We start from the raw sequence: 20,938 nt of genomic DNA, 5'->3' as shown, positions 1-20,938 counted from the left end.
CAAGTGGGTTCTAAATGCTATTATGTATATTTTAATAGTGCTAATTCATTATTAACAATATCTCCTGATGATTTTTTTTATTACTAATTTATTTATTACTAATTTCTTAAATAGTTGCTTATAAGAATTATCCATGTCCAAAGGTTGGCTGTAAGTTCATAGCTGCTTTTTCTAAAATTAAAGAAAATATTAAATTTTACCCCCATTTCCCTAAAAGCACAAAATAATATTGTAGCGAAAAATCCTCTCTAAAAGCACAAAACTTCAGTAAAAGCCAAAACTAGGTATTAATATAACCAAAACCAATTCAGACATAGCCATGCCCAAAGTTCGCGACCCCGCGAACCCCACCTTCCCTGTTTAGACACCTGACAGCCCCAATTTATTCACCTAGACATACCCTTATTAAGATGTACCGGATAAGCTTTGTTCCATTTGTCACTGAACACGCCAACAAAAATTTGTTTTCCTTACTAACATGCCATCCAGTGGCAGTTCTGGCCTCTCTCATGCCCGGGGTAAAATGTTGATTAGTGTCCCCTTTTCCTGACTGCGAAAATTTTTCAGGCCAAATTTTAACCGGATTTTCATTTATTAACAGATGTTGAATTTATTAGTAAAATTTTTGATTTATTTAAATCTGACTTTTCTTATTTATCCTTTGCAAAATTATTAATTATCTCGTCCTAAATGATTGCTTCTAATTCTTTAATTTGGTCTACTTACGTTTTGCTTAAAATTCAATTTAAAATTGCTTAGATTTTGTCTACTTACTTTTATTTTCAAGAATTACTGATGAAAATGGGGGAAACATGATAGTTTCGGATTCAATTTGCTTATATTTACTGTCAACTGCACCCTCTACTTGATTTCAATAAAGATGAAATTTCAAAAATTACAAAATAATTATAACCGTTAGACTATTTATTTGAAATTTTGCGCCACAAAAATCTTTGCGCCCGGGGCAATTGCCCCCTCTGTCCTCTCCCATTAAACCGCCTCTAATGCCACCCCTCCCCATTAGTGCAATTACTTTTAATCACAAAGGTTGTACCTCTCGAAAAAAATGGTGATTTATTACAAATTGAGCATCATAGACCAATTTAATTGTACTAATCCTTTCTTAAGTATTAGGAAAATGTTTTAATATTAGATTATCTTCTATTTTGATTCCTTCAAAATTTTCTGGTGACGCCTAGTTTCTGATCCCTTAATTCTGAAACCCCTTTCCACCACTCATGCAGTCATTAATGCTTCAGAATACATCCGTTTAAATATGATCAGGGCATGGTTGTCAGTTATTGCGTTTTTCTTGATTATGCTAAAGCTTTAGCTTTTGTTAAACATAAGCTTCTGTTAAAAATCAAAATAAAATCATGTTTTTCAACAGAAAGTAAGGAGCAGCGTTAAAACTTGAAACAAGCAGAAATTATTCCGTATATGAAGAGGGCTGCCCCTTCCTCAACCCTCGCTCTTTACGCTAGTATTAAAGATTTTTTTTAAAATACATCTCATACACATTCAATTCACATTGTCTTTGAGCAGTTTTTCTTGCAGAATTGTGACACAGAAGTCTTTTGACATTTTGTGTAAAAAGCGAGATTTGAGAAAGGGGTAGGCGCTAATTATTTTTAAACGGAATAACTTTTATTCGTTTTAAGTTGAAATGTTGCTTCTTACTTTCAGTTGATGAAACTTGTTTTTAATTTCTTACCGTTTTTTAAATCATAGAGGGAAATCCCCTCCTCCCCCCGTGTAAAACTTACCCTGGAAAATTCCTTCTCCCCAGAAAATTTTCCATTTCATGGAAAATTCTCACCGCGCAACATCCCTCCCTCCAGAAAATACCCCCCCCCCCACAAAAAAAAAATAAAAATAAAATAAAAATCGTATATTTCACAATAACAAATACTATGTGTGAACACTGGACAAATTACATAACTTACAGCCTTTTCCCCAGGGATTATAGGGGGTCATATCATCCCAAAACGCATAGTTATTTGACTTTTCAATTATTCTGAGTCAAACGGCTATCTTAAAATTTTGATCGAATGTCTTCGGAAAAAACAAACATCGCAGGGGGGGGGTTGTTTGCCCTCCAATCTTTTTGGTCACTTAAGAAGGAAAGTAGAACTTTTGATTTTCGATCAAATGATCTATCTCATGATCTTTTAGGATCACTGGTTTCATACGATTACCCCCGGGGAAAAAACAACAAATAAACATACACCCCTGATATGTCTTCTGGCAAAAAAAAATCCAAATTCCACATTTTTACAGATATAAGCTTGAAATCTCTACAGTAGGGTTCTCTGATACGCTAAATTTGATGGTGCAACAAATGACGGTGCATCAAATGATGATTCATTAGGGTTCCTTAAATTTTTGGGGGTGTTTCCCTCTTTTTCGAAAATCAGGCATATTTTCTCAGGCTCGTAGCTTCTGAAGGGTAGAGTTAACTAAATGGCCTTATATATTTGGAATTTGCATTAAATGCCTATTCTTTAAATGTATATACTGTTAGAGTTAGAATTTAATTTTTCTAGAATTTCGGTTACTATTGAGCAGAGCTAGTCGTTACAGTTCGTTACAAGTAGCTCTTTGAAAATGGTTTCCATAGGTTTAAGAGGCAGGCATTGAAATCAATTTATTTTTCATTAAAAAGGAAGGTCGCAAATTTTACTACTAAACGTGTTGCACATTGTATTTTCTATGGGTAATTTCAACGCAGAGAAAATTCTACAGTCTTCAAAACGCACAATTATCAGGATTTTGAAGCGTCGAAAAACTAGAAAAACTAGCCAGAATTTACCCAGAAAAACCAGGTCCTCTTGTTTATCTTATTCGCCTTCCTCTTTTCATAATGGTGCCAAGCTCATTAGTTCCAGAGAAAGAAAATAGAGCTGAAAAGAATAAAAAGCTAAAGAAAAAAATGATAAAAACAGACACGTGTTTTTGTAAATTTTTTGTTAATCTATATTCCATTCTACTGACTCACTCCTGGTATGACAAAAAGGAAAAAAAGAGATGGAAGGGATGCACATGGTATAAACAATTTTAATAAAGCATTATCCAATTCAGACATGAAATGTGCTTTCTGTATTCATAAAAATAGAAACTCAACAACTCTAATGCCAAATTTCAGAATTTGAAACAATTCGAGCAAATTTGAAAATTTTTACGATTGTGGAAGAGATTTAAAACAACAACTCTAATGCCAAGTTTCAGAATTTGAAACAATTCGAGCCAATTTAAAAAATTTTACGATTGTGGAAGAGATTTAAAAAAATAGGCCTGAGCGAATTTTAATGTTATTGCTATGAAACAAGACATATATTCCTCTAAGGAAGAATAGATGCATAAGTTTGAAATATTCTATCTGACAATACGAACAAAATTTGTGGGTAAACTAGAAAAAGATCCCTCCCTGAAAATTCTAGTCTCACATTCCCTAAAACTAAGAATTGATAAAAGTAACAAAAATACTCTCGTCTGTATTGCAGTAAAAAAGAAAAAATTACAATAATAATAAAAACTCATCATTGCTTAACCCTTTTAAGTGGTTTTATTCGTATTTATTTATCTTGTTCCAAGTTTTCTTGGATTTGAACTTACTTGATCTAATTTTAGAAGCTCTTCTGGAGTATCTGGGAGCTGTCCAAGCCTAAGAGGTGGATGTAAATTTATTTCATTTCCAAGAGATCGAACAACTTCTTCCCTGTTGTATCTATCAGCAAAAACACAGGAAGCTGGTATTAGGCCATGAACAGCGTAGCTGATGCCTCGGACTAGTATCCTGGAAATGTTCAAATGATGCTCAATTTTTAACTTTTCATGAAGGCGTTGGTGTAGTAACTTGCCTTGGTGAATAACGGGTATAATAATCTTATATTTTTGGTTAATAACGTGAATAACACGGGCGAGCGTTAAAGCAGAGTGCTGTTCTATTTTTCTTATTGATTGCAGTACCCAGTTATCTCACTGCGCACATAAGCACAGACTTTCACCTCACTGTGTATCAGATGCTTGCTTTGTGTATAAGTATACTCGTGAAAAATAAACAAAGTATATAAACATTGTCTTGTAAATTTTGAGAATACATAATTTTTTGTAGCATCTATTAAATGTCAAACCAAATCAAAATTACTGTAAAGGTTTCCTGTATAATGTTCTTATATTTTTGGGCAATAACATGAATAAGGTGAATAACATGAATAACACGGGCCAGTGTTAAAGTAGAGTACTGTTCAATTTTTGTTATTGATCGCAATACCCAGTTACAGGTTAAACACCGCGTAGCTATTGATTCGAAAGGAGAGCACAGCATGGCACCGGCACCTCCTAATCATCGTGTACATGAATTTAGAGAGCTTGAGAGCTCTCTACAGAAGCTCTCAAGCTCTCCTCAGTTTGGATATAAGCTTTCTAAAGTGCTAATTTCTTACCATTCCTATAGCATCAATTGAAATGGCCTTAAAGCCCCCAATGAGCAAAGAAATACACGAAAAGAAATATTCCCCAATATACAAAATCACAATAAAAGGTCTCTCTAATGCTCTGAATTTTAAACTTTTATTTTCCATCCACCGATTCAGGTATCTCTGCAAACGAAAAAGAGAGCTAGGATTCAGGTGCTGAATATGTCATGTCCTTTTTCTCCCAACCAAATTAGTAAGTAAGAACACTGTGCTTTCTCTGCTTTTCTACTGAGGGGACCATCAAACATAAATTACGAGAAACTTACAAAGTAAGGAATTAATAATGCTTTATGTTAAATTAAAATTCAGCTTCGATTTTAATCATTGTCTTTTGAATGAATACCTTGTATCTATTGTTTTATTGCGTTTCTTCTTTAGTAATTTTCTAATCTTATTTGACTGCATTTAATTAGTTCAGTACCACTTTGATTATTGTAATTACTTTTTACGGTTCTTGATTAATTTCTTCCAAAAATCCTCTTAAAATAAAAATGATAATTTTGAAAATTAATGGTAAAATTAATCCAAGATCTGCACAGATGGTGAGAGGGGTCTTTTGATCAGGGCTTTAAATAATCTTATGGCACTGCCCATAACAGCGCTGATAATTCAAAACTACACTATGAGTTTGTCAAGGAATAGATATGCGAGTATATTCTAAAACTATCATCAAATTTGCCTTTTTTTTCTGTCTTGGTGAAATTGTACCTTGCCCCCTTCCTCTCCCCCTTAATTTTTTGTTTACAAAAGAACCTAATAGCATGCACTAGACATAAAACATTATGAACATTACAATTTATCTCAAAAGAGATTAGGGTGTGGTTATGGAAATCCTCAAACCTTATCCTAGAGGGAAAAGCTGGAAAAGAGAGTTCGGTTTTCATGCATTAAAGAGACAAAAAAGAGAGATAAGTGTTCTGGACTTTCGTGTTGATAAATATCCTTGATTTCTATTGGTTTATTTTTGTCGTATGTTTTCATATTCGCAATACTGACGAGAAAATGCAATTTCTGGAGAGACATATTTTTTAGAAGTAAATATCTGTTTCTCTTTGCTTGCACTATGTCCAGATGGACATTAAAATAATCTGGTGCAACGTATTAACCGAATTGATTTTTGAATAATTATCAGATTTGTGAAACAATATTCATTTATCCAATTCGTTCGTGATTCAGAAAAAATGTTAAAATACGCAGTTTTCATCAAAAATAAATCAAAGAGGGAAGTAGAAAAAGAAATGGAAAAATTACTTTAATGACTTTCACAGCTCAAATAAGCTACGGATTTCCATTTCAGATATTGAGGAAATCATTGTCCTTTATATTGAAGTTTTATTATAAGATTGTAAAAGACAAGGTAAATAGTAAAGTAAAAAGGTTCCTGTAACTAAGTGCGATTCCAATAGTATACTCTTTACTTCGATTAGACACCATTTTCTAGCAGTTTCGGGCTATGTTTCGGAATTCTTATAAATTTGTTTGAAAAATAATCTTTTACTAATAAGACCAATTTAGATAATAGTTATCATTACTGAATCAGCTATAAATGGCAATTTTTTCTAATTTGCCAGTTTTTTTTTTGAACACGTTTTTTTATTTTTGGTTACTATGGGCCGTGGTTAGTTCCTTACTAGCTGCCGTGGTTGCAGCTACCGCTGCAACCACGATAAGCACAAGTTAATTCAGGTAATATGGCTAATTTTCTTATGTATCGGTACAGAATGCGTACGAGCTTGCAAGAATGCTGCTAGCTTGTGGACTATATTTTTATAACATAGTCCTTGTGGACTCTTGTTAATTTTTAGGCTGCAACAACCTATACACCTTACATGCAGTGATAGTTTCACAAACTTAAGATCTTTATTCCACGACTACGACAGTCGGCCATTGGCACTTCTTTTTTTGCACTTCTTTTGATTAACACTTCTTTTGTTGTTAGAGCCCAATTCTCTATGCTTCACATGGGTATCACAGGCTGGAACCAGCTTGATCAACATCTACAAGTTATGGTCATATTACTTTGTTTAAGAGTTAATAAAAGAAATGATTTTTTTTTTTAGCCAGTATGATTTCTAAATCTTTATTTGAAGCCTACGACAGTCGGCCCTCGGCACTTCTCTTGTTGCACTTCTTTTGATTAACACTTATTTTGTTGTTAGAGCCCACTTTTGTTTTGTTTTTGTTGTTAATTTGTTAATTGTTAAGTTAATAGTATAGCTGCAGCAAGCTATACACCTTACATGCAGTGATAGTCTCACAAACTTAAGATCTTTATTCAACGACTACGACAGTTGGCCCTCGGCAAAGATTTACACTTTTTTGTTGTTAGAGCCCAATTCTCTATGCTTCACTGGGTAATCACAGGCTGGAACCAGCTTGATCAACATCTACAAGTTATGGTCATTTTTTGGAAGCATGATTTTAAATTTTTTTTTGTAGGTATTGATAATAGGAACACACCATCGGAGGAGGATTTTAATGATATTTTAGGGGAATTTGTTGAAATATATGGTTTATGGTGACAAATGGGGTGTGTGATTTGGTTTGGATTAGTTATCTTGTTTTTATCTTGTTAGTGGATTTTACTACCCCTTTGGGCAAGTTTTTTACTTCTTGTGGTGGCCGTCAAATAGGTGTTACCATTTTGTTTCAAATTTTAAATTAATATCTTTCTAGTAATGTGTGAGTTCAGTCAGCTGTACCTGGTAAAACCCATGTGATATAGAACTCCGTTTTTTACGACACAGAGTCCTAGCTCAAAGAAAAAACTACTTTTCTTACAAACCGAAAAAACTTTGTATCGCATTTTCCTTCCAATTTTCTATTTTAGTACAATAGACAAAACAGCACTGGCATGTGTAGGGGAGTTCTGGTTAAAATATATTTTTTAAATCCAGGAGGGAGGGAGGAGCAATTTTCTTTTTTTTCAATAAAATACCCAACATGGATATTCATCAAGATCTAAGGGGGAGCCTAGGGAAGCCATGGCTCCACTCCTTAATTGGTGCCCCCGTTCAGCAAAATAACTGGTTACAAAGAAGTGAACAAAAGAACCGGTACAACAAAGGAAGAAAGATTTACTTATTATATAGCACCGCTGCCACTCTTTGGGATATTTTCTTACATTTTAGGATTTAGTCCGGAGCTTAAGTTCTTGGGAAAGGTATATAGGTATATCAAATTACCCTCAAAAACTATATTAAAAAAACGATACATATACTATTGTTATTTGATATCTTAGGATTTTTTCAGGATCTTTTACAAGTGAATCTTGGGATATTGTTAAATTCTGAGCAGCCCACTTGCTGTAAAAATAAGCTAAAAACGAAATGCAACAACTAACGAAACAAACAGCCAATAAACGTTCAACTAGTAAATAACTTGTCGGACAACACTGCCTTTCTGTTTATGAACAAAATAAAACGAAAATACTGAACAACGGGCAAGATTTTTAATAAGACAGGGTCTATGTCTTTTTAAATTCACAAAAAAGACATAGTAATATTAAAATACTTTGGACCTATATTTGGTTCTGACAAATTTCAGCTAGGTTATAAGTAAGATCTTTAAACAAAATGGTTATTTCATTTTGCTCATACCATAAGACAACTCAAGCGTGCACAATAGCATACATTAGCAACTATGTCTTTTTTCTTGTTGCGTGAATTATCATATCGGACTTGTTTAACAACAATAACCATAGTTTATGAATTGCGATTTTTCTCCTTTTTTATTTTTTTTTTTTGTATAGAGTTTTCTTTCTCATCTATTTGTGCACGGAATTTGTTTAAGCTATTTTTTTCTTTCCTTCCTTTTTCCCCGTTGGCGAAGTCTCCAGGATCTGAAGAGGACCATTCTGCCTTTATAATATCTGTATTTTTTTTATTTTATTTTTTAAGCCTATTGTCTTATTAAAAGTTTTAGTTTTGTTTTAGTATTTTTATCCCATTTTAATGAACGCTCAACTAGACAGTTACATTAAAGTAAATTCGTTTTTTTTTTCATATTATTGTCTTTAGGAAGGTGAAAGTTTAATAGTACATACAGAGTATAACGCTTTGAAATCTGAATATATAGCTGAAAACAGGGGTGTCAATCCATAAAAATGTATCGGAGGGCTAAGTATACTTATCAAAATCTAGGAGAGTGGGCAGGTTATTTTTTTAGTTTTCTCAATGAAAATACCAAAAATGGTATTTTTCAAAATCTATGGGAGGGATACAAAAATCTGGAGCGAGCAAATTATCCCCCTCCCTGTATTTTGAAGAAAATTTGGCGTTTTTATTAGAAATATCGATATTTTTCTTTAATATTTCTTGTGAAAATTTAAAACAAGCTACCTGAACTGATCCCTTCCATTAATGATCTCCTGCTTCAAGCTGAGAACTACTGGTCCCAGGTCTTCATCGTTGGTGAAATAATTCCAGTGCTCTGTTCCATAGAAATATCGTTCATAAGTTTCCTGCTCCACTGAAGTCAGCTCAAAGGATCCCATCTTCTCGTACTGCTCTTCAATAGTCGTTTTCTTTCGTGTTTGCTCATCCATTAATCGAGATTCACTTTCTGTCTGTGCAAACAACTTCAATTAGCTCAATCTTTAGGTAATTTCGAAGACCACACTGCCTTTCAATGACGATAAATGAAAGTTCGAACAGGGATAAATCCTTCTATTGGACAGTGACAATAACAATTACAAAATATACTGGATGTTTTGGTCACATACACAGTGACCGTCATCAGCAGAAATACTAAATAAAAAATATCCAGGGTGTTTTGTGATTGTTGCTGTCACTATCTAATAAAAGGATTTATCCCTATTCGAACTTTTATTTAATTTCAATTATATTTTGGAGCGGCCCAAGCACGTAATGCTTATTTAATTTTTCACCAAATAGTTGTCGTAAAACAAAATCGTATCAATTTAAGATCAAAATTTACTTACTGCTACAGCTAACAACCACTCACTGTAGCATCAAGCCACTTGAGGCCAACACAGCTGCACATGCTCCTTCTCCGTCCTGACGTATAAAAATATCCCCTCTTGACCCCCCTCCTCCCAAGAAGTTCCAATTTACTGTAAATATTCCCTGATTATGTTTTGCCATCCCGTTCGGAGACAACCTGTTTTTTTGTTTGGAAGGACAATTTTTGACCGAAAAAGGAAAGTGACCGAAAAGAACAATCTCTGACAATCTGTCATCCTTCATCTGCAAGACGTGTCCTAGCCATCAAAACGTTTCTCTCATTATGACCATAATCTATGGCATATATGCTCTAGTCATATATCTCTAATTCTCCCATTATATCTCCCATCAAAATTTTAGATGTGATAAAAAAAAGAATTTAAATGGTTTAAGTCATTGCCAAAATTAAATTCAAAATCTTGAAGTGCTTATCAAAATTAAACAATGAAATTTTGAATATAAAGAGCTTGAACATCACTAATAACAAAGAGTACATATAAATGCCTTTTACTGCACAATATGAATACGACCTGTATTCATCAACTCATGCGATGATGGACATAAATGTTTAGGGCTTAAACATTGCGGGTCCATTTAGGACTTTAGGCTTTGGTCTACTGCCCTATTGATGGCTTTCACGTTTGTGTAAATGGAAAAAGGTAAAGAGCAACCAACTTTACAGAAAAAAGTAAATTATCGCAACACACTTTTTGCTAAGTTTCTATATTTCAAAGGAAAGTAAAGTTACTTTTAACAAAGCAAAGATAAAAACTATATTCTCTCTTACATTTGTAAGTTAAAACCCTTTTTTTTTAGCAACGATAAGTAAAACTATGCATTTGAGCCGTAACAATGTTTAATTTAGTGAAAAAAAAATCAATGAAAAAAACTATTAACGGGAAAGACATGGTTTTACTAAAATAACTTCTTTTTAATCAAACCAAATAAATGAAAGCATCCCCTTAACATACCTTTAAAGTTTCAACTTAATACCCATTCATAAGATATTTATCAGATAGGCTTTTCGTTAAACTGGGTGCACATAGTGTCTATTGATTTAGTTCAGCAGACTCCCCAAAATCCCCCGAAGTTTCAAATTAACACCCTTAGCCTTTTAGGACACCCAGTTTCATGGCAGCCGTGATGGAGGGACCAAGATTTAAACATACGCTCCCCTTCCGTAGGCTACAGAACGTTTCTTGGACCTGTAATTAATGCAAATTTGCACTCGGTACAAATAGATTCGTGCCAGATCCAAAGTTTAGATACTGTAAATTTTTGCTGTACTTTCTGACTTTAAATTGTATTAGACGTATTACTGAGAACTGTGGTGCTACCACCATTATTCAATCGTTTGAACTGCTTAGTGCTAAATTAACAAGACATGTGTTTGAGTCCCTTGGCCTAAATCATAATATTATCCGTGTGTTTTTGTCTGACATAAAGGTTTTAGTTGTCTATCTGTCTCCATATTTGTTTTTTTTTCTTTTTAGTGTAATTTGCACCGCTTGTTTTGTTTAAAAATGGATTACAAATAAATTATTATTGTTATTGTACACAACACCTATTTGGGTATTTGATGTACTTTAAGCGGGCTGTTGTATATTACGTTGGCGAATCTAAAAAGGCGTGCTTAACAGTTCGTGGCTGTTTGAGATCCAGTGTTACTTTTCTATAGGTAGTTTCGCCATTGAACTGCACAGAAAGTTTTTTTTTACCTGTTGTTAGTTATTTATTTGTTATAAACTTATTGCTTACTTCTGCATCTTCATCACACCCGACTTTAACACTTTTGTCTTCACTCCCTGAAGTCTCTTCTTCGCGGCTATCTTCTTGCATTTCATTTGAAAGACCTGGTGGCCGATAGTCCGATCTGCCCATTCTGCCGCCAGGCCGCGAGCACTCGATCCAGTAACCAGGTGTCGTTATGAAGTTATGAGGATAACCTTCACAAAATTCATCTACCAAGAAAAGAGGCTGAATAAAAAAAAGCTGATATAAATTAAAAACTTAACTAAATATCAAACATCAAAAATTCAATGTATCTAAATTTAGCAAAATTTTAACATAATTAAGCGAAGAGCCCTATCTAAAAACAAAAGAAAAAACGATATATTTGTATGTTGCAATGCAGCGAAGCCACTCTGACAGAAATTCATCCAACAAAAAGGGGATAACATAATTGAATCAAAATACTGAAATTAGATTATTACCATTAGAATTAAATAAAAACGGCATAATAAAAAGACAGTCAATATTCATCATAACTAACGAAGCGACAATTGGAAAAAAAAAACAGAGAAAAAACCTGCAAATTTTACTTGTCACAAAAGAGACACGAGAAATCGCTCCTTTAAATATCGCTCCTAGAAACAGTTAAAACCATAAAGTCGCTATATTAAAATATTATATATATAGGGTGAACTTGTTAAGGACAAAATTGTCCCTTCCAAGACAGAAACACTGATCGCATCCATAGCTCATCATTTCTCAACCGTGGGGGTAAGAACCACAGAGGGGCGTCATCTCATTTTAAATATTACCAACCAGTCAGGAACCATTTGTGACCAAAACAAAATTTTATTTATTAATAAATAGATTTAAAACGATGAGTATACTGTAGGACAGAAAAAAATAAAATATAAACCTAAAAAATGAATTAAGCTATACTGATAAAATAGATAACTGGGCATAAATAATAGTTTGCACACTGAGTCATGAGGGAACTAGCTCCCCCCCCCCCCCGCCCGTCATTCCCCCAAACACATCCAATCAAAATTTTGAGATAGCAATTTTGTTCAGCGTAGTTGATTTCCAGATAGAAAATCTTTTTTTGAGGAGGACACTCCCACACTACCCTCAGGGCAAGGGTTTTAATTTATGGCCTTTATTTTTTATTTTATTAAATTTTTTATTTTTTATTTTTTTTATTTTATTTTATTTTTATTTTATTATAGGGCTTTATTTTTTATTTTATTTTTTTAGAACACGAAAGAGGTTGAGAAACAACTTCATGATTTTAGAGTGCATTCACACTTTCATTATTTTACAGCAAAATTGAGGCTTTTGAAGGTGTTTATGCTGGTGGAAAACTTCTCAGATTCTAGAAAATAAACTTAAAATTCGGGCTTGAAAAACAAATTTAAATAGAAACCATCAGGCACATATGCAATTTTTTTTTCTTTTTTTTTGAGAGTCTAATAATGAAAAACAAGCTCCATTGGATAGCTTGAATAAGAAGTGCCAAGAAACTTAGGAATATTTAGGATTTTGGGGGCTGGGCCCTTCACGTGCGGACATCCCAGGAACCTATGCTTATTAATGTTACCTGAGGTCTGGCAGTCGTTTCATAATATAAGACAAATTTCCAACTGAGAGTTCAGATGATTGAAAATTTTTATTTTTATTTTATACACTGATTGATCCTAATTATTTGTTAACTATGATTTTCCGTTTACTATGATGACTCGGAAACGCTTTAACAATTGTTCTTTAAGGCAGGGACGTAGTTTCGTCAAAATGCTTGGGGGGGGGGGGAGTTGGAGCAAATTTTCACAAATCAAGTGGAAATGACAGTAAAAACTAAAAATACAAGCTGTTTGGTACCATAAAGGTACTATTTAATACTTCAAAAGTACTATAAAGGCACTCTATGGCATTATATACAGGTAAATTATAGTGCTATAAGTAGGGTAAGAGGTACCATTTTGCGTACACATATAGGAATCTCCATGTTATTTGCGTACGGCAAGTTCCCTGGCAGCTTTCCATGGCAGATTACCAGACTAGTTATTTGGAAAGATTTTTAGGGAAAGCTGTCAATCACCCATGTGTTATCCACAGTTCCATTTTTGAAGTCTGTAGAAACAGTTTGACGTGTTCGGTGAGATTACGTTCCTTGGCGTTTGATAGACATTTGCAAAAAAGGGGTAATTAGTGATTGGATAATTTTTTAACGTGAAATCTCTGAATAAAGTATTTTTGGAGCATGTACTTGACGATGGATAAAAGGGTTAAAGTGATTAGCAATTACGAGCAAGGATCCCCCCACTGGTTCCTGGCAGTAGGCTACGCATATCAAATTGTTGTACTGTGGGTTAGGTAACATGATTAAACACGCTTTTACAATCGGAATTCATTAATTGACATTTGCAAAAAAGGGGTAATTAGTGATTGGATAATTTTTTAACGTGAAATCTCTGAATAAAATATTTTTGGAGCATGTACTTGACGATGGATAAAAGGTTTAAGGTGAGTAGCAATTACGAGCGAGGATCCCCCCACTGGTTCCTGCCAGTAGGCTATGCATATTAAATTGCTGTACTGTGGGTTTAGGTAAAATGATTAAACACGCTTTTACAATCGGAATTCATTGATTGACATTTGCAAAAAAGGGTAATTAGGGATTGGATAATTTTTTAACGTGAAGGGTCAATTTTGGAGGGAAAACCAAAAATACTCAGAATCGAAAATAAATGGGATCTGCCTCAAGGGGAAGGCTCAGAGGCCCTTCGTTCCCCCATTTCTGAGGGAAGGGGGGTCAATTTTGGAGGGAAAATCAAAAATACTCAGAATCTAATATAAATGGGATCTGCCGCAAGGGCAAGGCTCAAAGACCCTTCATTCCCCCATATCAGAGGACAGGGGAGGGGGAGGTACAATTTGGTGAGCAAACCAAAAATACTCATAGTCGAAAATAAACGGGATCTGCCTCCCACAGAAGGCTCAGATGCCCTCCGTTACCCCATTTCTGCAAACAGGGGCGGAGGGGGGTCAATTTTGGAGGGAAAACCAAAAATGCTCAGAATCGAAAATAATTTCCATTCATCTTAGTTTTTAACGGTGCTCCTTATTTCTAGTTGAAAATGCTTATTTTTTAATCTAATTTGGAATGAAAAGTCAAACTCTAACATAAAGAACAAGGTATTTTGGAGAGGGAATCTGATGAAATAATTTAGGTCGTATGATCTATTTAACTTATTTTTTAAATTCAATAGTTTTTCAGTAAGGACACTCGATATCCTAAAAGTGTCTGATTAAAACTTTTACCTTGAGCATCGATGTTGTTAGCAGAATTTCAAAAGGATCGTTTATGAGTGCTGGCGTATCTGATGAAATAATTTAGGTCGTATGATCAATTTAATTTATTTTTTAATTCAGTAGTTTTTCAGTAAGGACACTCGATATCCTAAAATTGTTTGATTCAAACTATTACCTTGAGCATCTATGTTGTTAGCAGAATTTCAAAAAGGATCGTTTGAGTGCTGGTGTATCTGATGAAATAATTTAGGTTGTATGATCAATTTAATTTATTTTTTAATTCAGTAGTTTTTCAGTAAGGACACTCGATATCCTAAAAGTGTTTGATTCAAACTTTTACCTTGAGAATCGATGTTGTTGGGTCCCAGTCCACTAGCCTGAATGGTGGAAATCCACTAGCTCAGTATATGGGTCTTAGTCCACCAGCCTGAATGGTGGAAATCCACTAGCTCAGTATTACGGTCTCAGTCTACCAGCCTGAATGGTGGAAATACACTAGCTCAGTATTGGGTTCTTAGTCCACCAGCCTGAATGGTGGAAATCCACTAGCTCAGAATTGGGGTCCCAGTCGACCAGCCTGAATGGTGGAAATTCACTAGCTCAGAATTGGGGTCTTAGTCAGTGTTCAGATTGGAGCGTTGGGGTCCGACTCTCTGGGCTTTATTTGTCAAGGCCTGAATGCTAAGCGATGGAAATGAGCTCGATTGGGAACCCATTGTGAAAATGGAAAACAAATAACAAAAATATATTGTTGGTATGTGTGTGTAGAGCATGGCATGGTTACCGCTAGGGCAACAGTCTAACCGTTGACGGTTTTAGGTATCCGTGAATAAGTTCTAAGGCTAGAGTGGAAGTTGGGACAAATTTTTGGAGGTGCCCACCTCAGCTGCCCAGAGTCTCAGGCAAGTGACCCTAAATTTGAAAAAGTGGAAATTGGATCATATTTTCTAAACTGAGCTGAGAGAATGAATACATACTATTGGGAAAGTGATTGGAGACGCTGGGCATCCCTGAACAAGTGTTAAATTGAGAGAGGAATTTGGGGCAATATTTGGGGGCACCCACCCGCCCAGAGTCTGCGGCAAGTGACCCAAAAATTTAAAAAACACACAGACACGACAGACACAAAGCCACGAATCACACAAAGAGAGGACAAACAAACAGAAACGACACATAAAGACTACAAATCCACAGAGACGATAAACACACACACAAAGTCAACACACACAGAGAGACAAGACATACACACAGAGATGACAAACACACATAGAGACGACAAACACACAGAGACGACACACATAGAGAGACGACACGCACTCAGAGACAACAAACACACAGAGACAACACACACACACAGATACGAAAGACACAAAGAGACGACACACGCACAGAGAGTAGACACACACAGAAAGTACATACACACACAGAGACGACACACACATAGAGACCACACACTCACAGATATGACAGACACACAGATACTAAACACCCACAGAGACGACACATTCACAGAGACGACACACACACACACAGAGTCCACTCACACACAGAGAGGACAAACACACAGAGACGACAGACACAAAGAGACGACTCACACACACAGAGTACAAACACACAGAAACGACACATAGAGACGAAACATGCACAGAGACGATACAAACACACAGAGAGACGAGACACACACACAGAAAAGACAAACACACATAGTGACAACACACACACAGAGACGTCACACACACACAGATACGAAACACAAATAGAGACGACACACAAATAGAGAAAACACACACACAGAGACAACATCCGCACAGAGACGACAGACACAAAGAGACGAATCACACACAGAGAGGACAAACACACAGAAACGACACATAGAGACGACACATGCACAGAGACGACACACACACACACAGAGTCAACACACACAGAGAGACGAGACATAAACACAGAAATGACACACACACATACATACGACAAACACACAGAGATGAAAAAAACACAGAGATGACACGCACACATAGACTACAAACACACAGAGACAACACACACACACACACAGAGACGATAAACGCAAAGAGACAACACACTCACAGAGAGGACAAACACACAGACACGACATACACAAACACAGCGACGACACACACATAGAGACAACACAGACATAGAGATGACAGACACACAGATACGAAACACCCACAGAGACGACACATGCAGAGACGATACACACACACAGAGTCCACTCACACACACAGAGGACAAACACACAGAGATGACACACACAAAGAGACGACTCACACACAGAGAGGACAAACACACAGAAACGACACATAGAGACGACACATGCACAGAGACGATACACACACAGAGTCAAAACACACAGAGAGACGAGACACACACACAGAAATGACAAACACACATAGAGACGACACACACAAAGAGACGTCACACGCACACAGATACGAAACACACATAGAGACGACACACACATAGAGACAACACACACAGAGACAACATCCGCACAGAGACGACACACACAAACACACACAGAGAGACGACACACACACAGAGACGGCACACTCAAAGTGACGACTTACACATAGAGACAACACACACACACACAGAGACGACAAGCACACACAGACACGACACACACACACAAACACAGACGACATACACATAGAGACAACACAGACACAGAGAGGACACACAAACAGAGACGACAACACATAGAGAGACGACACGCACACAGAGACGACAAACACACAGAGACAACACACACACAGATACCAAACACCCACAGAGACGACACATGCACAGAGACGACACACACACACACAGAGTCCACTCACACACAGAGAGGACAAACATACAGAGACGACAGACACAAAGAGACGAATCACACACAGAGAGGACAAACACACAGAAACGACACATGCACAGAGACGATACACACACACAGAGTCAACACACACACAGAGACGAGACATGGCGTATCTGATGAAATAATTTAGGTCGTATTATCAATTTAATTTTTTTTTTTTATACAGTAGTTTTTTTAGTAAGGACACTCAAGACAACACGCAAACAGAGAGAACACACACACACAGATACGAAACACACACAGAGACGACATACACACAGAGACGACATACTCAAAGTGACAACTTACACATAGAGACGACAGAAACACACACACACACATATAACAGAGACGACAAACACACACAGGCGAGACACATAGATAGACGACACACACACACAGAGAGACGACAAACACACAAAGACAACATACACACAAAGAGACGACACACACACACACACACAGATACGAAACACACAAAGAGACTTAATTCAGTAGTTTTTTTTCAGTAAGGAAACTCGATATCCTAAAAGTGTTTGATTAAAACTTTTAACTTGAGAATCGATGTTGTTGGGTTCCAGTCCACCAGCCTGAATGGTGGAAATCCATTAGCTCAGAATTTAGGTCTGAGTCCACCAGCCTGAATGGTGGAAATTCACTAGCTCAGAATTTGGGTCTTAGTCCACCAGCCTGAATGGTGGAAATTCACTAGCTCAGAATTGGGGTCTTAGTCAGTGTTCAGATTGGAGCGTTGGGTTCCGACTATCTGGGCTTTATTTGTCAAGGTCTGAATGCTAAGCGATGGAAATGAGCTCGATTGGGACCCCATTGTGAAAATGGAAAACAAAAAACAAAAATATATTGTTGGTATGTGTGTGTAGAGCATGGCATGGTTACCGCTAGGGCAACAGTCTAACCGTTGACGGGTTTAGGTATCCATTAATAAGTTCTAAGGCAAGAGTGGAAGTTGGAACAAATTTTTGGAGGTGCCCACCTCACCTGCCCAGAGTCTCAGGCAAGTGACCCTAAATTTGAAAAAGTGGAAATGGGCTCAGATTTTCTAAACTGAGCTGAGACAATGAATAGATACTCTTGGGAAAGTGATTGGAGACGCTGGGCATCCGTGAACAAGTATTGAATTGAGAGAGGAATTTGGGACAATATTTGGGGGTGCCCATCCGCCCAGAGTCTCCGGCAGGTGACCCAAATATTTAAAAAACACACAAAGCCGACAGACACAAAGAGACGAATCACACACAGAGAGGACAAACACACAGAAACGACAAATAGAGACGACACATGCACAGAGACGATACACACACACACAGAGTCAACAGACACAGAGAGACGGGACACACACACAGAAATGACAAACACACATAGAGACGACACACACAAAGAGACGTCACACAAACACAGATACGAAACACACATAAAGACAACACACACACACAGAGACAACATCCACACAGAGACGACACAAACACACAGAGACGAAACACTAAAAGTGACGACTTACACATAGAGACGACACACACACAGAGACGACACACATAGAGAGACGACACACACACACAGACGACACACACAAAGTGATGACTTACACATGGAGACGACACACACACAGAGATGACAAACACACAGAGACAACACAGATAGAGAGATGACACGCACACAGAGACGACAAACACACAGAGACAACACACACACATATACGAAACACACAAACAGACGACACACGCACAGAGAGGACAAACACACAGAAACAACACACACAAGCAGAGACGACACACACATAGAGACAACACAGACATAGAGATGACAGACACACAGATACGAAACACCCACAGAGACGACACATGCACAGAGACGACACACACACACAGAGTCCACTCACACACAGAGAGAACAAACACACAGAGACGACAGACACAAAGAGACGAATCACACACAGAGAGGACAATCACACAGAAACGACACATACACACACAAAGACGACAGACACAAAGAGACGACTCACACAGAGAGAGGACAAACACACAGAAACAACACATAGAGACGACACATTCACAGAGACTATAAACACACACAGAGTCAACACACACATAGAGACGAAACACACACACAGTAATGACAAACACACATAGAGACGACACACACAAAGAGACGTCACACACACACAGATACGAAACACACCTAGAGACGACACACACATAGAGACAACACACACACAGAGACAACATCCACACAGAGACGACAAACACACACACACACAGAGACGACACACACACAGAGACGACACAAAAAAATTGACTAATTACACAGAGAGACGACACACACACAGAGACTAAAAGAAAAAATACACAAAAAAAGCACACACACACACACACAGAAACAACACACACAAAGAGACAATGCCGACAAACATACGACTCACATAGACAGACGACAACACAGAGAGAGCCTACGCGCAAACAGAGACGACAAACATACAGAGACAACACACACACAGATACGAAACACCCACAGAGACGACACATGCACAGAGACGACACACACACAAAGACGACTCACACGCAGAGACGACAAACACACAGAGACGACAAACACACAGAGACGAATCACACACAGAGACGACAAACACACAGAGACGACACATAGAGACGACACTTGCAGAGAGACGATACACACAAACCCAGACTCAAAACACACAGAGAGACGAGACATGGCGTATCTGAATAAATAATTTTGGTCGTATGATCAATTTAATTTTTTTTTTTTTTTAATACAGTAGTTTTTTTTTATTAATGACACACAAGAAAACACGCACACAGAGAGAACACACACACACACAGATAAGAAACACACACACAGAAAACACACACAAACAGACGACATACTCAAATTGACGACTTACACATAGAGACGACACACACGCACACACACAGAGACGACAAACACACAGAGAAGAGACACATAGAGAGACGACACAAACACACACAGAGAGACGACAAACACACAGAGACAACACACACACAAAGAGACGACGCACATACATACACATACAGATACGAAACACACAAAGAGACGACACACACATGGAGCGTCTGACCGTTGAACTTTTGATGTTAGTGTTGTCAGTCAAAAGCTATGAGCTTGAGAAAAGAGCTTGAGAAAATTGCCTGATTATCGAAAAATGAATAAACACCCTCCAAAATTCGGCAGGAATGCCCCCCTCCGGCGCGCCGGAGGGGGGCATTCCTGTCGACTTTTGGAGGGTGTTTCCCTAGTTTTCGATAATCAGGCAATTTTCTGAATGTGTTTCCCCATTTTTCGATAATCAGGCAATTTTCCGGGTGTTTCGTATCTGTGTGTCTGTCATCTCTATGTCTGTGTTGTCTCTATGTGTGTGTCGTCTCTGTGTGTGTATGTCGTTTCTGTGTGTTTGTCCTCTCTGTGCGTGTGTCGTCTCTTTGTGTGTTTCGTATCTGTGTGTGTGTGTTGTCTCTGTGTGTTTGTCGTATCTGTGTGCGTGTCGTCTCTCTAGGTGTGTCGTCTCTGTGTGCTTGTCGTCTCTATGTGTGTTTGTCATTTCT

At 37.1% G+C, this 20,938-nt stretch overlaps 1 protein-coding gene across 4 annotated transcripts in view; it reads right to left on the bottom strand.

The window, feature by feature from the left end:
• rsh (Rap GTPase activating protein radish) overlaps nt 1-20,938 on the bottom strand; it is a 263,202-nt gene that overhangs the window by 102,814 nt on the left and 139,450 nt on the right. For all 4 annotated transcript variants that reach the window (XM_089093289.1, XM_089093292.1, XM_089093290.1 and 1 more), the window contains 3 exons: nt 11,201-11,403; nt 8,819-9,045; nt 3,616-3,796 (listed from right to left, as the gene is read on the bottom strand). In XM_089093289.1, the coding sequence (XP_088949415.1) occupies nt 3,616-3,796; nt 8,819-9,045; nt 11,201-11,403 (611 nt within the window). The remainder of the gene's footprint in view (nt 1-3,615; nt 3,797-8,818; nt 9,046-11,200; nt 11,404-20,938) is intronic.

Source organism: Artemia sp. Qi Xiang Cuo, chromosome 8 (assembly GCF_049724085.1).
Source record: "Artemia sp. Qi Xiang Cuo chromosome 8, ASM4972408v1, whole genome shotgun sequence".
In the NCBI taxonomy this organism is placed as follows: Eukaryota; Metazoa; Arthropoda; class Branchiopoda; order Anostraca; family Artemiidae; genus Artemia; species Artemia sp. Qi Xiang Cuo.
This window is presented reverse-complemented; position numbering and strand designations above follow the sequence as displayed.